Source organism: Stegostoma tigrinum, chromosome 14 (assembly GCF_030684315.1).
Source record: "Stegostoma tigrinum isolate sSteTig4 chromosome 14, sSteTig4.hap1, whole genome shotgun sequence".
Taxonomy (NCBI): domain Eukaryota; kingdom Metazoa; phylum Chordata; class Chondrichthyes; order Orectolobiformes; family Stegostomatidae; genus Stegostoma; species Stegostoma tigrinum.
Genome location: NC_081367.1, coordinates 62,983,221 through 63,009,783, shown reverse-complemented (window position 1 = coordinate 63,009,783; position 26,563 = coordinate 62,983,221). Strand labels below are relative to the sequence as shown.

Below are 26,563 nucleotides of genomic sequence, written 5' to 3'. Positions count from 1 at the left end.
GAAGGAACAGAAAAATTATTTTAGTTCCCATCGCACAAGAAAATTCAGGTTGCGGTGGTGAGAAATGTCTCTATATATGTTGGAACATGTTGCTCTTTGTCCAGCAATAATGTACACGGTGTTAATAAACTTTGTTTGAAAGTGACGTTGAAGTGTGGCTTGAGCTCCAAATTACTCAGTCAAACATGTTACAAAAGGGTGTAGTTATGCACATACATTAATGGAAACCAAAATTCAGCAATCTCTTAAGCCACATAATTGGTTTACATCAAGATGATGGTTGTGTTTAAATGCCCATACAAAGGAAACTCAATCCCTAAAATGTAGATCTGGAGAAAATATTAAATAATGGAAGGGACAGTAATTATATATACCATCTTTCTCAAAGAATGAGTTAACTGTGAACAGAAGTCATCCAAAATGGGCCAAACTTAGATAATTCAACAGTAATTTTAAAAAATGTGACTGCGGATTCAAGGACATCTGAAACAAACAAAAGTAGAAATTGCTGGAAAAACCCAGCAGGTCTGGCTGCATCTGTGGAGAGATAACAATTAATGTTTTGAGTTCTGCGACCCTTCTTCAGAATTGGTTCTATTTCCATAAGACCATAAGACATAGCAGTGGAAGTAAGGCCATTCGGCCCATCGAGTTCACACCGCAGTTTAATCATGGCTGATGGGCATTTCAACTCCACTTCCCTGCACCCTCCCCATAGCCTTTGATTCCTCGTGAGATCAAGAATTTATCAATCTCTGCCTTGTAGGCATTCAACGTCCCGGCCTCCACTGCGCTCTGTGGCAAGGAATTCCACAGGCCCACCACTATCTGGCTGAAGAAATGTCTCCTCATTTCTGTTTTAAATTTACCCCCTCTAATTCTAAGGCTGTGCCCACGGGTCCTAGTCTCCCCGCCTAATGGAAACAACTTCCCAGCATCCACCCTTTCTAAGTTATGCATTATCTTGTAAGTTTCTATAAGATCTCCCCTCAACCTTCTAAACTCTAATGAATACAATCCCAGGATCCTCAGCCGTTCATCGTACGTTAAACCTACCATTCCAGGGATCATCCGTGTGAATCTCCGCTGGACACGCTCCAGGGCTAGTATGTCCTTCCTGAGATGTGGGGTTCAAAATTGGACACAGTATTCTAAATGGGGCCAAACTAGAGCTTTATAAAGTCTCAGAAGCACATCACTGCTTTTATATTCCAACCCTCTTGAGATAAACAACAACGTTATATTTGCTTTCTTAGTCATGGACTCTACCTGCAAGTTAACCTTTAGAGAATCTTGGACCAACACTCCCAGATCCCTTTGTACTTCTGCTTTACGAATTTCCTCACCGTTTAGAAAATAGTCCATGCCTGTATTCTTTTTTCCAAAGTGCAAAACCTCGCATTTGTTCACGTTGAATTTCATCAGCCATTTCCTGGAACATGCTCCGAAACTGTCTAAATCTTTCTGCAGCTTCCCCACCTCCTCAGTACTACCTGCCTGTCCACCTATCTTCGTATCATCAGCAAACTTTGCCAGAATGCCCCCAGTCCCTTCATCCAGATCATTAACATATAAAGTGAACAGCTGCAGACCCAACACTGAACCCTGCGGGACACCACTCGTCACTGGTTGCCATTCTGAAAAAGAGCCTTTTACCCCAACTCTCTGCCTTCTGTCAGACAGCCAATCCTCAATCCAAGCCAGTAGCTCACCTCAAACACCATGGGCCGTCACATTACTCAGCAGCCTCCCGTGAGGCACCTTATCAAAGGCCTTTTGGAAGCCTAGATAGATAACACCCACTGGGTTTCCCTGGTCTAACATACTTGTTACCTCTTCAAGGAATTCTAAAAGGTTCGGCAGGCACAACCTCCCCTTACTAAATCCATGCTGACTTGTTCTAATCTGACTCTGCACTTCCAAGAATTTAGAAATCTCATTCTTAACAATGGATTCTAGAATTTTACCAATAACTGAGGTTAGGCTAATCGGCCTATAATTTTCCATCTTTTGTCTTGATCCTTTCTTAAACAAGGGGGTTACAACAGCAATTTTCTAATCATCTGGGACTTCCCCAGACTCCAGTGACTTGAAAGATCACAACCAAAGCCTCCGCTATTTCCTCAGCCACCTCCCTCAGAACTCTAGGATGTAGCCCATCGGAGCCAGGAGATTTATCAATTTTTAGACCTTTTAGCTTTTCTAGCACTTTCTCTTTTGTAATGCCTACCATATTCAACTCTGCCCCCAACTCCCCTTAATTATTGGGATACTATTCATGTCTTCCATGGTGAAGACTGGCACAAAGTACTTATTAAGTTCTTCAGCTTTTTCCTTATCTCCCATCACTAGCCTTCCAGCATCAATTTGGAGCGGCCCAATGTCTACTTCTGCCTCTTGTTTGTTTCTTATGTATTGAAAGAAGCTTTTACTATCATTTCTAATATTACTAGCTCGCCTACCTTCATATTTGATCCTCTCCTTCCTTACTGCTCTCTTTGTTATCCTCTGTTTGTTTTTGTAGTCTTCCCAATCTTCTGATTTCCCAGTGCTCTTGGCCACTTTGTGGGCTGTCTCTTTTGCTTTGATACATTTCCTGACTTCCTTTGTCAGCCATGGCTGTCTAATCCCACCCTGGATAATCTTTCTTTTCTTTGGAATGAAAAGAAACAGTTTCAGTTTTGTTTGTTTCATCTGTTTTGACATTGACCAGGATTGGACCTTCAGATCTGGATCTCACATTGAGTTTGAGTCTAGGAAGATTTGGTAAAATGAACGTGGTGCACCACACATGCACGTACAAGTGCACACACACAGAAGACACATACACACAGGCTCCCTGAGCAATCAGCAATTATTAGTTATTTCCTCTTGTCTCCTATAAGCATCGTTCAGGAGCTGTATCTCTTCTTGATAGCCGGATCTGTCGTGGTGCTGTTTGTAGCTGTTCTGTCTGTGAGCCTCCACTGTGTCTGGGATCGATATGTTGATGTCACTGCCTGAGTGGCCGGTGGGGATGATCAATGAGTAAGAGGCTGACTCGGCTAGGTCCACCGATACGAAACGGTTCTCACGGCGCGAGTAGCGCAAGGATGGTGAGCGGGCTTGCGCTGAGGACTGGCTGATGTTGCTGACGATGGACACAGTGTCCAGTGCCTCCTCATTCTCGCAAATCTCCAGCACCTCCAGGTGGATTTTGACGCTGGTGTCAGCCAGGTTGCCTGGTGTGTCATCAGCACTGGGCTCATGCCCCACACTCTTGGAGCGATACACCTCGACTTTCTTGGCCACCGGCGTTATCTTGCACCCTGCGCCGCTGATTTCGTAGGTGGACAAGGAGAGGGTCTTGCCTGTGGTTGGAGCATGTAGTGAGACCATTCCCTGAAAGGCACACAGCGGGATAGACAATTCATCTGTTCTCTAGGAGTAAGAACAAAAAAGAACGTCGACATTGTCATTACAAGTTCCTTGAAGGTAGAGAAACAGGCTTTCCTCACTATGAACATGTTCAATTCCCAAAGTTGCCACAAAGAATGGTAGAGCATTGTGAATCATTGAATAATATGTGGGATTTGTAGCTCACAGGTTACCTCTTCTTCATCATACACTGCTGTACTTCTCCTGCTTATAACTATTCATTGAAAATCTTAACCATTAACAATAACTTTAAATATTAATAACGACCAACACCATTAAACCTGCAAGAGAGCTTGTCAAATTGAAAGAAAAGCAGGAGATGAACTGTTTAACAGACTAATATCCATTTGATGAATGCCATGATGGGGAGGTCCTGGTATTAGACTGGGGTGGACAAGGTCAGAAATTACACGATGCCAGGTAATAGTCCAACAGGTTTATTTGAAAACATAAGCTTTCCTACTCCTTCTTCAGGTGTTAGTGAGAAAGGCAGTATCAGACACAGAATTTATGAGCAAAAGATCAAAGGGTCACACCTTTGTTGAGGATGTACTAAACAAACCTCACATGCTGTAAAATCTTTACTCCGTCAGAAGTTTCCTGAAAAGGAATTTGGGGATTTACATATTCATATTAATCAATTAAAACATTCTAAATAAAGGGGCAGTGCAACAAGAACAAAAAGAAGAAGGATTGGTAGGGAGAGAGGGATGGCTAAAATCAAAATGGTGTTATTTTTCCCTTATCCATTCATGGGATGATATTGCTGGCTAGGCAGCATTTATTGCCCATCCTTAATTGCCAAGGGCACAGTTAAGAGTCAACCACATTGCTGTGGGTCTGGAATCACACGAATTGCCAAGTAAGGGCAGCAGTTTGCTTCCCTAAAGGACCTCAGTGAACCAGATAGGTTTTTTTCTCGACAATCAGTAATGGATTAACGGGCATCATTAGATTCTTAATTCCAGATACAGAACATAGAACATTACAGCACAGTACAGGCCCTTCGGCCCTCGATGTTGTGTCGACCTGTCATACCAATCTCAAGCCCATCTAACCTACACTATTCCATGTACGTCCATATGCTTATCCAATGACGACTTAAATGTACCTAAAGTTGGCGAATCTACTACCGTTGCAGGCAAAGCGTTCCATTCCCTTACTACTCTCTGAGTAAAGAAACTACCTCTGACATCTGTCCTATATCTTTCACCCCTCAATTTAAAGCAATCCCCCCTCGTGCTCGCCGTCACCATCCTAGGAAAAAGGCTCTCCCTATCCACCCTATGTAACCCTCTGATTATTTTATATGTTTCCATTGTCACCTCTCAACCTTCTCCCTAATGAAAACAGTCTCAAGTCCCTCAGCCTTTCCTCGTAAGACCTTCCCTCCATACAAGGCAACATCCTAATAAACCTCCTCTGCACCCTTTCCAAAGCTTCCACATCCTTCCTATAATGTAGTGACCAGAACTGTACACAATACTCCAAGTGTGGCCGCACCAGAGTTTTGTACAGCTTCACCATAACCTCTTGGTTCCGGAACTCGATCCCTCTAAATAAAAGCTAAAACACTGTATGCCTTCTTAATAGCCCTGTCAACCTGCGTGGCAGCTTTCAAGGATCTGTGTACATGGACACCGAGATCTCTCTGCTCAACTACACTGCTAAGAATCTTACCATTAGCCCTGTACTTTGCCTTCCGGTTACTCCTACCAAAGTGCATCACCTCACACGTGTCTGCATTAAACTCCATTTGCCACCTCTCAGCCCAGCTCTGCTGCTTATCTATGTCTCTCTGCAACCTACAGAATCCTTCGTCACTATCCACAACTCCACCGACCTTAGTGTCGTCTGCAAATTTACTAACCCATCCTTCTACGCCCTCATCCAGGTCATTTATAAAAATGACAAACAGCAGTGGACCCAACACCGACCCTTGTGGTAGACCACTAGTAACTGTTCTCCAGGATGAACATTTCCCATCAACTACCACCCTCTGTCTTCTTTCAGCAAGCCAATTTCCGACCCAAACTGCTATATCTCCCACAATGCCATTCCTCCGCATTTTGTACAATAGCCTACTGTGGGGAACCTTATCGAACGCCTTGCTGAAATCCATATACACCACATCGACCGGTTTACTCTCATCTACCTGTTTGGTCACCTTCTCAAAGAACTCAATAAGGTTCACAAAACCGTGCTGACTATCCCTAATCAATTTATTCTTTTCTAGTTGATTATAAATCCCATCCCTTATAACCTTTTCCAACACTTTACCAACAACTGAGGTAAGGCTCACTGGTCTATAATTACCAGGGTTGTCTCTACTCCCCTTCTTGAACAGGGGAATGACATTTGCTATCCTCCAGTCATCTGGCACTATTCCTGTAGACAATGACGAGTTAAAGATCAATGCCAAAGGCATGTTTGTTTTATTGAATTCAAATTCCACCATCTGTCATGGTGGGATTCAAACCCAAGTCCCCAGCACATTATCTGGTCTCATGATTAACAGTCCAGTGAGAATACAGTGACCATTGCCTCTCCCTTCTGGTCATCACACTCCCAGAAAGATGTGGAGGCTTTGGAGAGGGTACAGAAATGGTTTATCGGATGAGGCCTGGTTTGGAGGGTATTGGTTATGAGGAGAGATTGGGTAAATTTGCTTTGTTTTCACTTGAACATCAAGGGATGATGGGCAACCTGATAGAAATTTTCAAAATAATGAGAATGGAAAGTGAGAGTTTTTTCCCGGGGTGGAAATGTCAATTACTTGGAGGTAGAGGTTTAGGGTAAAAGAGGGTATGTTTAAGGGAGATATGACAGACAAACATCTTTTACTCAGAGGATGGCAAGGATCTGGAATGTGCTGGGGTGGTGAATGTAGACACAATAGTACATTTAAGAAGCATCTTGACAGTTACAATGGATAGACAGGGAATAGAAGGATACAGATTGTGTAGAGGTAAAAGATTTTAGTCTAGAAAGGCATCATGCAGTGGCGCAATCTTGGTGGGTCACAGGGTGCCTGTGCTGCACTATTCTTTGTTCTTTGGTGAATTTTGTACATTCCTGCGTAGAAGTAAGTATGTGGCTATACTGAGGCAGCTCAGTTACATCTGTGGGAACTTCTGGAGGGTTGAGTGTTTAAAGCATACCTGCCTCAGTGGCACCCATCTCTCTCAAAAGGCTTCAGCGTAGCGGAGAAAGCCATATACTCCTTAACCAAGTACAACTGTGCATGAACATTTGCTCAGAGGAGAGGCAGGCAGTCAGGAATTATGATTCCTTCCATGGAGCACTACTTGACCTGTTGATGGCTACTTTAGCCTGACTCAGGAGCAGGTCCATGAGGAGATCCTCTGACCTGCCCACAAGCCTCCACGTCAAGTGCTCAAAGATAAGGAATGTGGGGTTAAAGTGTAACTAAAGGAACAACAACAAATTATTCACATTAACTAGAAAGGGACGTAATCTCCTGCAGCCAGCGCAGTCCAGGAATTCCACAGGACTGTAGAATAAACAGCTGAGCTGGGAGTGTGTCAACCACCTTAACCTACAATTGCATGAGGCTGCTTAGTGCAATAGCATCCGCCCAGGTCTGTGATGGAAAGTGGCAGAATTCCCATGTCAAAAGCCCTCCATTGGGAACACTGCCCCCTGGGGGAGAATGGAATGTCATGGTGTGTCACGGTAGTGAATAAAGGTGAAAAAGTGGAAGGTGTGCAAAAGCAGCACATTAGGAAGTCCCTCCAAGCTGTGTGGAACAACACAGAGGTTATTTCTATGAGGCGGCTCAGGTTGTGAGGTGCAGTTTCCTGAGTGAAGTTCTCAAGACCAGGACAGATGTACATTTCCATCCGAGGTACCCAGCTCAGTTTTAAAATGTTTTCTTATCAATTTGTTCAGAGATGAAATTGCGCATCTCTAGAGCCAGTGGAATTTGAACCCATGCCTCCTGGCTCAAGAGGTAGCAATATTACTACTGCATTACAGGTCCAGTTAATTTGTTACTAAACCCACTATCAAATTACCTCAATAAACAAATAACCAAGTAGCAATTAACTAGCACTGCCACTAGGAGCAGTGCAACAAGAATAAAAGAGAAGGAGAAGCAGGGAAAGAGGGACAGCTTAAAACAAAATGGCATCAGAGGGGTTGATAATGCACTCCCACACCCGCTGGCACACAACTCGTTTTTGTGTGACTTGCCACTACATTAATTAGGATGGCAGGTAGAGGTGAGTTGGGCAGGTAGGGAGTTAGGTGAAGTGGATGAGTATTGACAGGGCACTGAGTCAGGAGTGGAGGACACTTGGGTCAAAGGGTAGCCAGGTCAAGTCAATGGGTGGTCCAGAGCTCTTGCAGGCTAACCGGGAGTTGCGGGTGTTGGTCTAAAGGAGGGATATAGTACTGGGGATGCAGCCGGGGGATGGGTGTCAGTTGCCCATGAAATATAATAGATATTTTCCTTGGACAAACATTCCCTGCATAACTATCCTGGTATGTAAGTTGTAACCATCTGAAGTCACAACAACTGGGGGAATTGCCTGCTGGAAGTTAAAACCTTTTGTGCAAACCCCATAGAATCTTCATATTGGAACTTCTGGGGAATCCCACGGGGCAATCTTTTGGGGCATGTCCCATATACGAGCATCCAGAGACTGGAAGATCTGTGTCAATAATTTGAGAAGAGCCACAATGCCACTTAAAAGGCTTGTAATGATGAAAACATAATATTTCTGCCAAGAATGGTTATACTGCTGAAGGAGACATTTCAGTCTCTGCTATCTGTGTTGGTTTTCTAAGTCATAAATCACACAACACCAAGTTATACTCCAAAAGGTTTATTTGAAAACTCAAGCTTTTGGTGCTTCAGTCTTTCTTCAGGTGTTAGAAGGAGTGAGGCTTTGAAAGCTTGTGTTTGCAAATAAACCTGTTGGACTAGACCTTGGTGTTGGGTGATTTCTGACTTTGTCCACCCCAGGCAGCACCTCCACATCCTGGTTTTCTATAGGAACAATTCACCAAGCGCAACTCCTCGGCTTTCTTACCATGGACTTTCACTTGCTTTCTTTTCAAACAATGATCCAACACTGTCTCAAATACTTCAATTGAATTTGTCTCCGTTACACTTTCATGCAGTTCATTTCAGATTCCAATTGGGAACTTAATTTTATATACTCTGCCCATATCCTTAAGATTCTCAATACTCCTTTTCAAACTTCACTTCTCCAAAGAGAATAGTTCCAACTTCTCCAGTGTATCCATGTAATAAAACTTCCTCTTTCCAGGAACATTCTTGTGAACTTTTCCTGCCCTCTCTCGAATGCCTTTATGCCCTTCATAAGGTGTGGTGTACAGTACTGGATTTGAGAGTGATCAGTGCTTTGTATGAATTCAAAATAACTCTCTGTTCTGAAGAAAGGCCACTTGACCCAAATGTTAACTCTGCTTTCTCTCCAAAGATGCTAGCAGACCTACTGAGCTTTTCCAGCAATTTCTGTTTTGTTTTAAAATATCTTCCTCGCTCATCAACTGTTAATAAAGCCAGGATGCTGTATGTTTTATTTTATTCCTAAAGGTTAGAGGCTGCCAAATATAAACACATGATTTAGAAAGGAGGCAAAGAAAACACAAATAATTGTAGATCAGTTATCCTAACATCAGCAGTGGATAAAATGCTAGAATCTATTTTAAAATTTGTGATAGCAGAACATTTGGAAAGCATTAACAGGATTAGTTAAAGTCAGCGTTGGCCTTGGAAAGAAGAATCAAACTTATCAAATCTACAGAAGGTTTTTGAAATGTAATTAACAAAATAGATAAGAGAGAACCATTGAATGTAGTGTATTTTGGTTTCAAGAGAGTTTTTTGATAAGATCTCATGTTAGAGATTCATGGATAAAACTAAACACATCGATTGAAGATGAAATATTGGCATGAATGCAGCTTGCCTTGACAGATTGGAAACAGAGGGTGGCAGTTAATGTGCCTTTTTCTGAGTGGCAGGTGGTGAATAGTGGTGTACCACTGGGATCAGTACTTGTCTCCCAGAGATTATGGTATATGTAAATGGCATGCATGAGCAAATCAAAAACAATATTTTCATGCTTGCTGATGATGCAAACTAGATGGGATTGTGAGTTGTGAGAAGGATACAAGGAAGATTTAGGACAATCCAGACCAGTTGAGTTGGTGGGAAGATATACTGTAGATGCAGTATAATGTGGATAAATATGAAATTATACACATCAGAGTGAAAAACGGAAAGTGAGGATATTATTTAGTTGTAATATATTGGGAAGTGTGGATATTAAAAGAGATCTGGGTGCTCTTGTACTCCATCAATGAAGGTAAAAAGCAGGTGTAGCAAGCATTTAGGAAGACAAGTTGTATGTTGGCCTTCGTTGCAAAAGGGTTTGAGTTCAGAAGTACAGAAACGTAGAAACATTGAAAATAGAAGAAGGCATTGAACATGCTGTGCTTTTCAATGAGATCATTGCCGATCATCCAATTTGCTCAATGTTGCTGCTATGTCCATATCATATGATTCCTTTAGCTTCAGAACTAACTCTAACTCTTGCTTGGAAATGTTACAATTTTTGGCATCAACTCCTTTCTGTGGTAAAGAACTTCACAAGTTCACTACTTTCTGGGTGAATAAACTTCTTCTCATCTAAGTCCTAAATGGCCTACCGTGTATCCTTTGACAATGACCCTTGGGTCTGGACTCCTTTGTTACTGGGAACATTCTCCCTAATTTTACCTTGTGGAGTCCTGCTAGAATTTTCTATGTTTCTATAAATCCTCCCTTATTCTTCCAAATTTTCATGAATATAGCTCCAACTGATCCAGTTGTTCTTATTTTGTCAGTTCTGCCATCCAAGGAATCCAACTGGTCAGGGCAGGATGTCCTACTTAAGTCATACAGAGCTGTGGTAAGGCTATACCTGGAGCAGTTTTAGTAAACCTACTTAAAAAAGGGTATATTTACCATAGATGGAGTGTAGTAGAGGTTTACTAGATGATAATTGGGATGGCAGGATAGTCATATGAAAAGAGATTAGTTTGAGTGGGCTTGGATTCACTCAAGTTCAGAAGGATGAGCGAGGATCTGATTGAAACATCTAAAATTCTAACAGGGCTGGTCAGACTGGATGTAGGAAGGATGTTTATCTTGTTGGGTGCCTAGGACTTGGGGGCACAATCTCAGGATATAGGGAAGACCATTAGGGCTGAGATAAGGAAACACTTCTTCACACAAAGGATAGTCAACTCATGGAATTCGCTATCACAGGAGGCTGTGGAGGCTAAATCACTGAGTATATTCATGAAAGAAAGTGAATCATGTTGAGGTATCGAAGGCATCAAGATGATAAGAAAGCCGGAATATGATCAGCCATGGTCATATTGAATGATGGAGCAGGCTTAAGGGCTGAATGGTCTCCTCCTCTCCTATGTTTTAATTAGCTTGCCACCTTCAATGATCTATGTACACGTAAGCACAGGTCTCTCTGATCCTATTCTGATTTTACAATTGTGTCCCTTATTTCACATTGCTTTTCTGTGTTCCTCCAAACAAAATGAACAACTTCACACTTTTCTGCAATAAATTTATCTACCATCCATTCTGGCATCCAGCCTATGTTTTTCTAAGAAAAGTTCTACACTCACACCGTCACAGCTCAGAACTCCAAAAATGTTGAAACTGTGCTCTATATTTATAGAATGTTGTTGATTGAATGGCATTTTCTCATTAATACTGCATTGATTGAATTTTTTTTTAGAAAATGAAATAAGTCATTTAATTACTGTCAACATGGGTTTGACTGATTAAGATTGAGAGTGCACATTGGTCCTTAATGAACTGCATGTTCATTCTTCATTGGGGTGACACGGTGGCTCAGTGGTTAGCACTGCAGCCTCATGGCACCAGGGACCCAGGTTCAATTCCAGCCTCAGGCAACTGTCTGTGTGGAGTTTGCACATTCTCCCTGTGTCTGTGTGGGTTTCCTCTGGGTGCTCCAGTTTCCTCCCACAGTCGAAAGATGTACAGGCTAGGTGGATTGGCCATGCTAAATTGCCCGTAGTGTTCAGGGGTGTGTGGGCTATAGGGGGATGGGTGTGGGTGGGATGCTCCAAAGGGCAGTGTGGACTTGTTGGGCCAAAGGGCCTGTTTCCACACTAGAGAATCAAAAAAAATGTAGATCTGGAGCAATAGGTTGCGGGAAGCCAGGATTGCAGTTAACTGAGCTAAGTCAGTGCTCAGCATCACAGTTGAATACATTGCATAGTTTTTTTTAAAATTAGACCCTTCTCATTCCTTTTCCCAAGTTTCATTTCATCCTTGTTTTAAATATTTCAGAAGTTGCACTGAAGAGTGAAGTCTCTGCTGCATGGAGACAATTAGTCTCCATACTTGACTTAACATTCTGACAGCTCTCATTCGTGCAGTAACAAATGATTTAGAAGGTCAATGGCAACACATAACCCACAGAGATGTCAAGATGACTCAGTTTCTGCTGCTTGGCAGCTGCACATTCTGAATGCCAAGGTAATGTTTTGACAAAGAATTTCTGGTTATAAATGGCTGATGCAGAAAGATTGGCTCACTGGCTGCCTATCTCCTGGGAGAGATGCTGTCAATAGTGCATGATAGCTACTGGAGGAGCCTGAAAGCTACGAACAGCTGTCTAACTGACATAGCTGAAATTTGTTAGGATTGTTCAGTGCTGCATGGAGCCATTAATCTCACATCAACTCTCTTCTTTCATTGTACAAATTTCAGAAGAATGTAAACATTTTTCGAGCAAAGGTGAAAATAAAACAGCTTTGACATTCATGTCGCTTCCTAATTATCTCTTGATCCTTCTGTAATCAGTACTAGAGGTGACTCCCATTATAGGCGTTGTGAGTCTGCAGTGTTGTAAACATAACATGAATATTTGCATTGACCACTGCATTCTTTTGTTCAACAGGAAAGTGAGATCTTTGTTACTCTTTCATATGATTGTAAAATATTCATTGCATTCATGAACAGGAGCAGGGCAGTTTCACTCAACACATTTCACTACAACAGGTTATCAGGTCATTTACTTCATTGCAGTTTGGGGGATCCTACTGCGCAAAATTTGGCTTTTGCATATTCCTATGTTGCAACAATGATAGAAATTAAAAAATAGTTTTCCTTTGGCTGTGAGTCACTAAGGATGACCTAAGTTCATAAAAGGTGCTGTCAAAACTCAAGTAAAGCAGAAAAAGCTGGAGATGCTCAACAGCTCTGATGACATCTATGGAGAGAGAAACAGAGTTCGGAATTCATGTGGCGTCCCCAGACAGTCTGAACCAATAACTTTGCTTCTCTCTGCACAAACTTGCTACCAAATCTGCTGAGTATTTTTGAGTTTTAGTCTTTTGATTGACTGTAGGTTTGTTCCTATTTAATTTCTTAAAATATACTAAGCTATACACTTTGATCTACCTTTACCTTAAGAACTAAAAGTAGAAAGGGATGTTTCATTTTTCTCTTTATGGGAAAACAGAATCACACAAATTCTCAAACTGTTCTTAGAGCAGTCAAGATTTTTGTGAGATGACAAGGTGTAGAGCTGGATGAACACAGCAAGATAAGGCGTTTGATAAGGTTCCCCATGGCAGGCTGATGGAGAAAGTGAAGTCACATGGGGTCCAGGGTGTGCTAGATAGATGGATAAAAAACTGGCTAGGCAACAGGAGACAGAGGGTAGTAGTAGAAGGGAGTTTCTTCAATTGGAGACCTGTGACCAGTGGTGTTCCACAGGGATCTGTGGTGGGACCACTGTTGTTTGTGATATATGCAAATAATCTGGAGGAAGGTGTAGGTGGTCTGATCAGCAAGTTTGCTGATGACACTAAGATTGGTGGAGTAGCTGATAGTGAAGGGGACTGTCAGAGATTACAGCAGAATATAGATAGACTGGGGAGTTGAGCAGATAAATGGCAGATGGAATTCAAAGCGGTCAAATGCGAGGTGATGCATTTTGGAAGATCAAATTCAAGAGCGAACTATACAGTAAATGAAAAAGTCCTAGGGAAAATTGATGAACAGAGAGATCTGGGTGTTCAGGTCCATTGTTCCCTGAAGTTGACAACGCAGGTCAATAGGGTGGTCAAAAAGGAATATGGCATGCTTTCCTTCATTGGGCGGGGGTATTGAGTACAAGACTTGGCAGGTCATGTTGCAGTTGTATAGGACTTTGGTTCGGCCACATTTGGAGTACTGTGTGCAGTTCTGGTCACCACATTACGAAAAGGATGTAGATGCTTTGGAGAGGGTGCAGAGGAGGTTCACCAGGATGTTGCCTGGTATGGAGGGTGTTAGCTATGAAGAGAGGTTGAGTAGATTAGGATTATTTTCATTAGAAAGATGGAGATTGAGGGGGGACCTGATTTAGGTCTACAAAATCATGAGGGGTATAGACAGGGTGGATAGCAAAAACCTTTTTCCCAGAGTGGGGGACTCAATTACTAGGGGTCATGAGTTCAAAGTGAGAGGAGGAAAGTTTAAGGGAGATATGCGTTGAAAGTTCTTTACACAGAGGGTGGTGGGTGCCTGGAACGCGTTGACAGTGGAGGTGGTAGACGCAGACACGTTAGCGTCTTTTAAGATATATTTGGACAGGTACATGGATGGGCAGTGAGCAAATGGACACAGACCGCTAGAAAATAGATGAAAGGTTAGACAGAGGATCTTGATTGGCGCAGGCTTGGAGGGCCAAAGGGCCTCTTCCTGTGCTGTAGCTTTCTTTGTTTCTTTGTAATGTCAGAGGAGCAGGAAACCTGACTTTTCGGGTCTGGACCCTTCTTCAGAAATGGGGTTTTAATAGAGTTTTGCAAAACCATGAGCAGTTTTGATAGAGTCAACATGGGTAAAATATTTTCATTGCTGAAAGAGTCAATAATGAATTGACGGATGGAAGCATTTTGGACAGAATACAAAAGACGAATGGGATAATCTTTTACAACAGTTGTTATGATCTGGAATTCATTGGCTATGGGGATGATGAAAGCAGCTTGAATATTAATTTTCAGAATGACACTGGACATCAGTCTGAAGAGGTGACAACTTATAGGGCCATGGGGAAAGGCTTGGGATAATTAAATAGCTTATTCCCATCGTTATGTGGTGGGCCAAATGATATCTTTCTGTTTTACACTATAAACCTACACAGTTGTACAAAATTCAAAATGATGCTGAATGTGTCTGAGATTTCAGTTTATCTGGGCTGAGTGATTTATTGCAGGTGTTGAAACCAGGCTGAATGCATGGATTTCAGAACAATTGACAAATGTTCTTTCTTCTTCATCTAACAAGATGATCTTGAAAAAAACAAGTAAAGCTCATTGTACTTGTTCAAAATTTAAGTTGAGTTCCATTATTTGCCTGAGATTTTTGCCCAAGATGATTACACAATAAGCCGGCATGGATAAAGATTTTTATAGACCAAGTTAGTATCCTGAGATAGTTTGTAAGGAAACAGCAAGGCTTGAATTGATCCTTTCAGTGACTTTGTGATTCTTTCCCCCCAAGCACTGTTCCGCAATTATCATTAATGCTAGCTGATATGCATGGAGTTCTTCCTCCAGCTTTGAACAGTGTGGCAATGATATACTCTAATTTTGGAACTACTGCTTTTTGACCAATGTCTTCTCAACTTACCACTTATGACAGCATAAGTGACATTCACGTGTTAGATGCAAAGCTCAATGTGTTGATAGGTTTCTTTTAAGCTTCTTTCCCCTCTACTCAAGTTGATTTGCCAGAAATGAGAGACAATATCATTACAGACAGAGATTTGAGATATTTTCACTGGAGCAGTGAGGAGATTTAATCAAAAGTGAAAAATAAATAGAGTTTTGTTCAAGACATGAGGAAAAACTTTCAATAAAAAGTGAAAGTGCTGCAGGAATTCAGCAGGCCTGACAGTATCTGTATACAGAGAAACAGAGGTGACTTTTCTGATCAGAAGAAGCGTCATATTGGATTCAAAATGTTAACTCTGATTTGACAAAATGTTAGATGCTGCCAGATCTGTTGAGTTTCTCTGGTATTTTCTGTTTTTTTTGTATTTCAGATTTCCAGCATCTACAGCATTTTGCTTTTATTTGAAAAGGAAAACTGTTCCTTTGTTTGAAGGATTGTAGATAAGACAGCCATTGGTTGAAAATTGTCAGACATTTGGAGGCATGCATTTATGCAGTTGCTAATTGAACAGGAAATGCTTGAGACAGTGATTGCATTAAGAGTAAGTTGTAACAATAGTGATAATACTGTTGTGTATTTACATAGCAACCTTAACATAGCTTCACTTCTTGAGGAGCTTTACAGGAATAATATATGATGCCAGCCTGACGCAGGAAACCAAAAAGGGTTAAGTTTTAAGGAGTATCATAAAAAAGTATAAATGTATAGGGTAATAAAATGTGAGGCTGGATGAACACAGCAGGCCAAGCAGCATCTCAGGAGCACAAAAGCTGACGTTTCGGGCCTAGACCCTTCATCAGAGAGGGGGATGGGGGGAGGGAACTGGAATAAATAGGGAGAGAGGGGGAGGCGGACCGAAGATGGAGAGTAAAGAAGATAGGTGGAGAGGGTGTAGGTGGGGAGGTAGGGAGGGGATAGGTCAGTCCAGGGAAGACGGACAGGTCAAGGAGGTGGGATGAGGTTAGTAGGTAGATGGGGGTGCGGCTTGGGGTGGGAGGAAGGGATGGGTGAGAGGAAGAACCGGTTAGGGAGGCAGAGACAGGTTGGACTGGTTTTGGGATGCAGTGGGTGGGGGGGAAGAGCTGGGCTGGTTGTGTGGTGCAGTGGGGGGAGGGGATGAACTGGGCTGGTTTAGGGATGCAGTGGGGGAAGGGGAGATTTTGAAACTGGTGAAGTCCACATTGATACCATATGGCTGCAGGGTTCCCAGGCGGAATATGAGTTGCTGTTCCTGCAACCTTCGGGTGGCATCATTGTGGCAGTGCAGGAGGCCCATGATGGACATGTCATCAAGAGAATGGGAGGGGGAGTGGAAATGGTTTGCGACTGGGAGGTGCAGTTGTTTGTTGCGAACTGAGCGGAGGTGTTCTGCAAAGCGGTCCCCAAGCCTCCGCTTGGTTTCTCCAATGTAGAGGAAGCCGCACCGGGTACAGTGGATGCAGTATACCACATTGGCAGATGTGCAGGTGAACCTCTGCTTAATGTGGAATGTCATCTTGGGGCCTGGGATGGGGGTGAGGGAGGAGGTGTGGGGACAAGTGTAGCATTTCCTGCGGTTGCAGGGGAAGGTGCCGGGTGTGGTGGGGTTGGAGGGCAGTGTGGAGCGAACAAGGGAGTCACGGAGAGAGTGGTCTCTCCGGAAAGCAGACAGGGGAGGGGATGGAAAAATGTCTTGGGTGGTGGGGTCGGATTGTAAATGGCAGAAGTGTCGGAGGATAATGCGTTGTATCCGGAGGTTGGTAGGGTGGTGTGTGAGAACGAGGGGGATCCTCTTGGGGCGGTTGTGGCGGGGGCGGGGTGTGAGGGATGTGTATAGGGCTTTGGTGAGATCACACCTGGAGTATTAAGTGTGGCTTTGATTTCTACATTGAAAGAAAGAATACCTTGCATTGAAGACAGCGCAGTGAAAGTTTCCAGATTAGTTTCTGAGCTGAGAGGCTTGTCCTATGAGATGATGCTGGGTAAATTGGGCTATATTCCCTGGAGTTTAGAAGAATGAGAGATGATTTCATTAAATCATACAAAATTCTGAGGGACTTGACAGGGTGAAATTTCAGAGGTTGTTTCTCATTGCAGGAGGAACTAGAACTGGGGAGCGTTTAATAATAAGAAGTCTCCCTGTTAAGATGGAGCTGAGGAGAATTATTTCTTACAAATTATATCTTACAAATTTCTTATTAAACTGTGGAACTTTCTTGCCTAGAAAGTATAGAAGGCTAGATCATTCAAATTATTCAAGGCTGTGTTTGATAGAGTTTTGACAGTCAATGGATTGTTGGGTGATAAAAGGGAAGTGCAGTTGAGACCACTGCAAAACCAGGCATGATCTTATTGAATGTTAGAGCAGGCCTGAAGGGCTGAATGGCCTACTCTGGTTTATGTTCATATAACAGAGATAGAGAAGCACAGTGGTTCAGCAAACAGGAGGAAAATTTCTGCATTTTTGGCTGGACACACGCCCACTAATAGTGAAAATGGTGGAAATTGGAGGCATGTAGAGTTCCTAGAGTGGTACAGAACTGCAGGAGATTGCAAACAGAGAGAGAGATGGGGTATTAAAGTGATTTTAAAATAATAATGTGAGTTTTTAAATCAAGAGATTGTCACATCAGAAAGGATGGGATGCGCCGGTATAAGTGAACAAAACCTAGTGTGAGTTAAGGCAAGGCAAGATAGTTAGTAGGCTAACCTCATCCCGCCCCCTTGACCTGTCTGTCCTTCCTAGACTGACCTATCCCCTCCCTTCCTCCCCACCTATACTCTCCTCTCCACCTATCTTCTCCTCTATCCATCTTCGTTCCGCCTCCCCCCTCTCCCTATCTATTTCAGAATCCTCTCCCCATCCCCCTCTCTGATGAAGGGTCTAGGCCCGAAACGTCAGCTTTAGTGCTCCTAAGATGCTGCTTGGCCTGCTGTGCTCAGCCAGCCCCACACTTTGTTATCTTAAGCAAGGCAATGAGTTTGGTTTTGAATTGATTTGTAAAACACCAATACAGAGTTGATGTTATTGAATGGTTGCATCTATGTCATAGATAATTTTAATGTTATATAGACTACATGTTTAACGTCATAAAATATATCAAAGTGCTTCACCAGAGTGCGCCTCAAATAAAATTTGACTTTGAACCATAAAAAAAATCAAGCCAAGTGGTAAAAAGCTCAGATGGAGCCAGGTTATAAGGCATGTTTTAAAATAGGAAAGTGTGGCAAGGATCTGTAGGGTGACTAATCCAAGGCATAGGATTTAACAGTTGGACACATTTCATCCAATACAGTAACAAAAGAGATTGTGGTTATACAAGAGAATAGAACAATGCACAGTTTGCAGAAGATTGTAGGGCTGGAGGAGGTTACAGGGTAAGGCAGGAGCAAAGCCATAGAAGGATTTCAACATTAGAATGAGAAATATAAAACATTTATTCAGAAACATGGGGAATGCATTGAACAGAATGTTTCTATCTCCGTCCAATTTTGAACATATATTTTCTTTAATCCAATTTATTGTGGTTTCCTACAGAGAGCTAATAAACAGTACATTTCCCAAAGCAGGTTGCCTACTCTTGAGACACACAATAATTTCTAGTTTAATATCAAATAAAGGAGACACATCACAAAGAAACAAAATAATTTCTATCAGACTCGTCTCCTGGTAACACTGAAATGAAATAATTTCTTCCTGCTTTGCAGGATCTCTGAGGAGAATTAAAATGCAGTTTATAATTTGGTTTTAGTAACTGAAGCACAGTTATGATGAAATGCGGAAACTGGATTTACGTAGCACCTTTCACAATCAAAAACTCTTTATATTGAGTGAAATACTGCTGAAGTGTAGTCACTGTTGTAATGTAGGAAGTGCAGCAGACAATTTATGCACAGCAAGTTCCTACAAAGAGCAATATGACAATGACCAGATATTGTGCTTAAAAAAAGTCAAAGAATCTTGTAGGTCCACCTCAGAAAGGCGACAGAGGCTTGATTTATTAACTAAGGGAAGCAATGGCCTAGTGGAATCAATGGTAAGATTTCAATGTAAAGACCCAGGTCATGTTCTGGGGATGAAGCTCCAAATCCATCCAGGGCAGATGGTGGAATTTGAATCCAATTTTTAAAAATCTGAAATTAAGATACTGATAATGACCCATGAACTGTTGCGAATTGTCTGGAGAAACATATCTGGTTCACGAATGTCCTTTAGGTAAGGAAACTGATACCCTTACCTGGTCTAGCCTACATGAGACGCCAGACCTGCAACAACGTGGTTGACTCTTAACTCCCTTGTGAGCAATGAGGAAGCAGCAATAAAATGCAGGCCCAATCAGTGGCACCCACGTCATGGATTAATGAAAGAAACTAACATGGCAAGTGTTACCTCTGGCAATGCTTTAAAATTGAATATTTGAGTGGCAAGTTCTCCCAGAACTCAAGTGAGTACTCTCCTGCTTTTATTCATATTGATTGAATGCTAATCCTGATGGTAGTTAATCACTTCACGTTGAAGGAGTAAGTAGGGGCCAAATGGCCTTATTTGTCACTGTAACAATTCTTTGATTCTGTCATCTTGTATGTCTCTGTGTGTGCATGCTTGTGTAACTATGATGTGAATAATACGATTGCTGAATAATTGTTGAATAACCTAGCAACAATCAATTTTTTGGCATTACCTCAGCATGTGGATTGCACGCTTGAGTGCAGCCATTACCTGTGAAACTACAATTCTTGAGGAAAGAAAATTGAGCACTGACAGCGGTGGTGGTATTGATGGTGTGTGTGTGTGTGTGTGTGTGTCTATATGTGTGGGAGGCATGGAGGGAGGTTAGCGAATATAATGTCGCCGTTAATATATAACCAAATGGGATCTTGTGGCACATTGGATAGCATTCCAGCCTCTGAGCCAGAATCTTTGAGTGCAAGTCCTATCTAGGTTTTGTTGGTCAAGGAAATTGTATCCATGATGCAACTAAACAAACTGTATCAGTCTACAAATCCTTCAAACACATGCCAAGGGCAAACAGTAAGAGTGGGAGAGGTTCCAAGTCACTAATGTGATGGAATGAAACTGGAGCTTTCACCATCACTATTCATAAATCCAGACTATAACATACATGCTTGTACCACCGCTGCAATTCAGGGTCCCTGTGGTCTAGTTGGTCTCAGATAGCATGTGTGTATCACAATGGTGTTAACAGCACAGTGTTCATTCCTTGTTCTAGTGAGGGTCAAATTCGGAACTTGCCGACTCTGGTCAGACCTCCCTTGGGATAAAGAACTCAAGAAAAACACATAACAAGAAACAAAAGCGTTGCACCGTTTGGAATTCCCAAAGTTAATTCCTGCAACATCTGAATACATTCCCAATAATGACATTGTGTTATACGTTGCGAATATTCATAACATTGAGATAGTATATGGCAAGAATTTTTGTGTTATGTCATTGACTGGCTTACCTATTTAAATAAATAGAGGTCACCATCTTTGTTTAAGTTCCCAACAAATGTATTTCTTACAGTTGTGAAAGATGTTCCTACATAACGACATAAGGTTCCCTCAGTGGTTGATTGCGTAATAAAACCTCGCGTTTAGGATTTGGCTAAACATGCCAGACAGGAATATGCTTTATGATGCACTTGTAAACCTGCTCACCTGTCGTGGGGTCCTTTCAGACTTGCTTCGACACCACTCCCAGTCAACCAGCTCCAACTTTCGCCCTTCCTCCTGGGTCAGTTTGCGCTCTGAGCCTTCTGGGGCGCCTGCGACTGATTTCCTGGGTTCGTTACTGTTCCCTTTGTCCTGACGAGTGTCGACTTTGCATGGTTCTGCGCTCTGGTCTGTTAAAACCCGCTGGGAGCTGTCCCGAGAAGCGGTAGTGCTGATCTCGATCCTGGCGTCGCTCGGAGTTTCCTTGGCAAATTTGCTGCATTCAGATGTGCAGGCAGTCAGATTATGATGTGATAGAGACTTATTTTCTTCAACACTGCAACTGTTTGCTTGGGATATCTTATAAATCTCGTATCCTTGCTGGAATGACAGGTTGAATTCAAAGCCTCTTCGTTTTGCTAGATAAGGTCAGAATTATTTGTTAATGAGTAACCATGGTCGTATGTTACTGAACAAAAATGTCAGATCGAGCAATTATTTGCACATTTTACTTTGTGAAAGCACCTGAATTTATTTCCAACAGAGATAAACGTGCAGCACATTTGACACAATAACTAGCATCAAAATGAAGGAGAGATAATGCGAACTGCAGATGCTGGAGAATCCAAGATAATAAAATGTGAGGCTGGATGAACACAGCAGGCCCAGCAGCATCTCAGGAGCACAAAAGCTGACGTTTCGGGCATTTTATTTTCGGACATTTTATTAGCAAAATGAAGGAATTTGGTTAATGCATTAGAGAAAGTTTGAGTCCAGAACTGGAAACTCTGGTTTTTCTATTTCACTTAATTACTCTAAGATTGCGAGAAGAGATACTAGGAAACATTGAATCAGCTGGGATCAACGTCAGCCATGGCTCAGTCAGCAGTTATCTCTTCTCTGCATTAGAATGTTATCAGGGACTTAAACACATAATCCAGGTTGGCACTCTTACCACAGCCCAAAGGGAACACTGCACTGTCAGGAGGGCAACCTTCAGAGGAAATGTCAAACCAGGCTCTGGTATTTGCTGTCTTAAATAGGCATAAAATACCTCCTTCAAACTGATCATCAAAGGCTCTTTATCAAATTACATTTTAGGAGGAGGCTGTTGTGTGCAAAATGGCTACTGCTAAGCATGCTAAAAATAAACATGTGAAACATTGCAGATATTAGAGATATGACAAAGAGAATGACTTATATTTACACGTAACTTTTCCATGATCACTGGATGATGTAAAGTGCTTTACAACGAGTTAAGTATTGTTGAAGTACAATCACTGTTTTAATGTAAGAAATGTAGAAACAAAGTTTTGCACAGCATACTATTACAACTGTCATGTGATAATTAACATGACAAGAAATTGTCTTAATGAGGGCTAAAAATAAATATGTTAAAAATTATAAGGCAGTACCCCCTTTGGAGGATAAATGAAGTAGTTCTAAATAAATAAACATACAAAGATTGCACAGAAGTAGGCCATCCAACCCCTCTGTTCTTCTCTGCCATTTCAATAAGATCATGGCTACTTTTTAAGTTTTTCAAAATCTGTATTACTGAGTACCCAATACCATTTGATCTTGTTTCCCTACAGGAATCCATCTTAAAAGATATTCAAGTATGTGCCTCCACCACCTTCTGAGGCAGATAGCTCTAAAGTCATACAACCGTCAATGAGAGTAAAGTTCCAAGCTCTGCATGATTGACTCATGATGCATAAGAAACCATTTGCAGGAACGTATTGTCTTGGAATCATTGGCTGGTTTTTCATAGAATAGAAAATACCAGCATGTACCAGCCAGATATCAGGATCTGAAGGAAAAAAATATCCATTAGTATTTTGGATGTAGTACCTCATAAAACTTGATTAATTCCAGCACCCCCCCCCACCCCCGCCACCGTTTTTCAGATGCTATAGTATTGCCTGTAATGTTCTTCTTTATTTCATTTTTTTGGTGTTCAGATATTTTGCCATTTTAAAATGATTAATGTTTCCCTTAAATTTGATGAAGATTCCCAATATACTCTCTGGAATTCATGAACTAATTTCAAATTAGGGAAATAAAGATAATGCTTGAAATTATATTGTGCCTTTTAAGATGTACCAAATAGCTGAACAACTCATAAAATGCTGAGGTGTAATCATGATTGTTTTGAACATTTATTAATGAAATATGCTTCTTAAAAAAGAGCTAATAGCTAATTCCTGGGAAATTATGTGAGAAATATATTTGCTACATTCGACAGCACATGGGTTAGGAATATAGGAAATGGAAACAGTGGAAGGTCACTTGACTCCTATAACATTCTCCACCATTGATCCAAATTATGGCTAATCTTCTACCTCAATGCTAGGTTTTTGCACCATCCAGTTATCCATAGGTATTATTAATATGTGGAAATCTATCAATCTCTCAATCAATCAATGTTCAACTATTGAAGCTCTACAGCCTCTGAGGGGGAGAATTAAAAATAATTCACCACCCTCTGAGTGAAGGTACTCCTCCTCATCTCAGTTTCAAATGGCTGATGACTGTGTCCCTTGGTTCAAGACCTCCTAAGTTTCCTTTCTATAGTACCTTCTAAAACCCTATATGCTTCAATTAAATCACTTATCATTCTTCTAAACACTAGAGAATAGAGGGCTAAGGAAGCCTAGCAAAACTGGAATCAAAGAGAACTAAGGGAGAATTTCTCCCATGGCTGGAGTCATACATGGCACAAAGAAAGATAGTTGTGGTTGTTGGAAATCTTGGACATTACTGCAGTCGAACATAAGGGTAGTGTCTTAGGCCCAACCTCATTCAACTGCTTCATCAATGAACTTAAATGCATCTTAAGATCAGAATAGAAATGCTCACTGATGATTGCACTTATGGCCAATCACATATCTGGTTTGTTTCTTGTAGATGGTGGGCAGGTTTTGGAGAGGGAGGTGAGCAACTTGCTGTGAGATTCCTAGTCTGGCTAGTCTATTTCAGTTACTGGTCACTGGATGTTGTTAGCCTAGATTCACTCATGATGATGCCATTGAATGTCAAGGGATGATATCTAGATTCTCTCTTGTTGGGGATGGTCATTTCCTGGCGCTTGTGTGACATGCATGTTCCATGCCGCTTGTCAGTCCAAGCCCAAGAATATTGTCCAGATTTTGCTGCATTTGAGAATAGATATTTTTCAGCATCTGAGGAGTCACAAATGACACTGAACATTGCACAGTCAGCAGTGAACATCACTAGTTCTATGTTGATGTGAAGTTTACTGGTGATGTATTATGGCTTGGGAAGTGCTAATAAGCATCAGCTTTCAGGAAGCAGGAGACCCAGAGGTGTTAGAGAGAGCCTGGAGACTGTGTGTTAACCCTGTGCTCTAAAGTAAACTACGTCACGGCCAGCCTATACATCTGTCCTGTTCTGATGGGCATTACACTGCATCATTTGTAAAATTTCCTGACTTAACTTATCAGAATGTCTCTTGTTACTTTATTGGTTTTAGTCTTAAAAGAACAAAAAAAATTATGGTATGGGTTTAAATTGTAAACTTACAAAGTTAAAAACTGTGCACATTAGAGAGAATACCATCATTTAGGGTATGTTTCCTAACACCTGAATGCAAAATTGAAAGTGTGTCGTGTGACAGTTACAAATTGAGGGACTGAGGTTACAAATTGATCCATCAGGGTATAACTCAAGCAATTTTAAATTTGAATGACTATTTTTCACAGTCCTGTCTGCCACACTTCTCCCTGGTGAAATCTGAAAGTATTTCAAATGCTTTCTTGGAGGATTTATTATTCAGAAATAAATTTATGGACATCATTTTAACCATTTTTAAACAAATGTTTAATTGCTTAGCATTTGTAGAGTGATAAACTGAACATTAGTTTGCAGAGGTAGTAGGTAGCATTGAAAGATCTATAGGATAAAGATGCCTTAATTAATTTCTTTAATGATTACTTTGATTTTGGTAACTACAAACTGATGTTGTATCTTTGTTTAAGAAAGGTTGTAAGGAGAAACCAGGGAACTGTAGACCTGTGAGTTTGACTTCGATTGTGGATAATTGTTGGAGGTGATTATAAAAGTTAGGATTTTTGGAAATTTAGAGAGGCAAAATTTGGTTAGAGATAGTCAGCATGGTTTTGTGCAAGGAAAATCATGCTTATCAAACTTGCTTCAAAATTTTTGAGGAAGCTACCAAAAAATTTGATGATAGCAGAGCAGCAGATGTTTATTTGGATTTTAGTAAAGCCTTTGTCAAAAGTCTGCATGGTAGACTAATTAATAAAGTTAGATCACATGGGATTCAGCGTGAGCTTGCCATTTGGATACACAATTGGCTTAATATAGAGACAGAAAATAGTGGTGGAGGCTTGGGATGAGCGGTGTTCCACAAGAGATCCCCAGTTCTGAGGAAGGGTCAACAGACCTGAAATGTTAACACTGATTTTTCTTCACAGGTGCTGCCAGATCTGCTGAGCTTTTTCAGCAACTTCTGGTTTGTTGGTGTTCCACAGCGATCAGTTCTGGGTCCTCTTTTGTTTGTCATTTATTTAAATGATTTGGATGAGAATATAGATTGCATGGTTAGTAAGTTTGCAGTTAACATCAAAATTGGTGGTACTGTAGACAGCAAAGAAGGTTTTCTATGATTGCAAATGGATCTTGATAAAATAGGTTAATGGCCTGAAAAATGGCAGATGGAGTTCAATTTGGATAAATGCAAGATATTTTGGTACAGCAAACAGGGGTAGGGCTTATACAGTTAATGACAGGGTATTAGTAGTGTTGTAGGACAGAGGGACTTAGGGGGGCAGGTACATAATTCCTTGAAGTTTGTATCACACATAGACAGGATAGTTAAAAGGGCACTTGGCATGATTGCTTTCATTGCTCAATGCTTTGTCTATAGGAATTGGGATGTTATGTTGAGGTTGTATGGACATTGGTGAGGCCTCCTCTGGAATACTGTGTCCAGTTCAGGTTCCTCAGCTATAGGAAGGATATGATCAAGCTGGAGAGGGTTCAGAAGAAATTTGTCAGGATATTGCCAGGAATGGAATGTTTGAGTTATAATGAAAGGCTGGGTAGGCTGGGACCTTTCTTAATTGGAGCATAGGAGGTTGGGAGGTGACCTGATATAAGTTTATAAAACAATGAGTCGTGTTAGTAGAGTTGATGGTAGTTGCTTTTCCCTAAGATGGGGAACATCAAGACTAGGGGCACATTTTTAAGGTGAGAGAAGATTTAAAAAGACAGAGAAGGGAAATTCTTTTACACAAAGGGTCATTAGCATGTGCAATGAGCTTCCTGAGGAAATGGTGAATGTGGGTACAATTATAACAATTAAAAGACATTTGGATGGATACATGAATAGGAAAGGCTTGTAGGGATATGGGCCAAGAGCAAGCAGGTGGGACTAGCTTAATTTGGGATTATGCTCGGCATGGAATGGATTGGACTCAAGGGTCTGTTCCATGCTGTATGAATCTATGACTCTTTGGCTTTTTAACTGCACAATGAAATGACTATGACTCGTATTGCACTATGAAATGATCACCTTGTTGTAAAGTGTTTTAATGTAACATGAAAGTTAGGGAAGGTTTGGTGACTTATTGATTATGTTGCTGGACGAGTAATGCGATGTCTAACTAACCAACTAGAGTTATGAGTTTGGTTCCCACCATGATTTTCAGGAAATTTAAAATCAATTAATTAAATAAATTGGGAATGAACAAAGATAATGGGAACTGCAGATGCTGG

General features: G+C 41.4%; 1 protein-coding gene across 1 annotated transcript in view; it reads right to left on the bottom strand.

Moving 5' to 3' along the window:
• Positions 1-2,847: 2,847 nt before the first annotated feature.
• LOC125457970 (probable G-protein coupled receptor 149) overlaps positions 2,848-26,563 on the bottom strand; it is a 41,200-nt gene continuing 17,484 nt past the window's right edge. The window contains exons 3-4 of the mRNA XM_048542796.2: positions 20,807-21,219; positions 2,848-3,420 (exon numbers count right to left, since the gene is read on the bottom strand). Coding sequence (XP_048398753.2) covers positions 2,848-3,420; positions 20,807-21,219 — 986 coding nt within the window. The remainder of the gene's footprint in view (positions 3,421-20,806; positions 21,220-26,563) is intronic.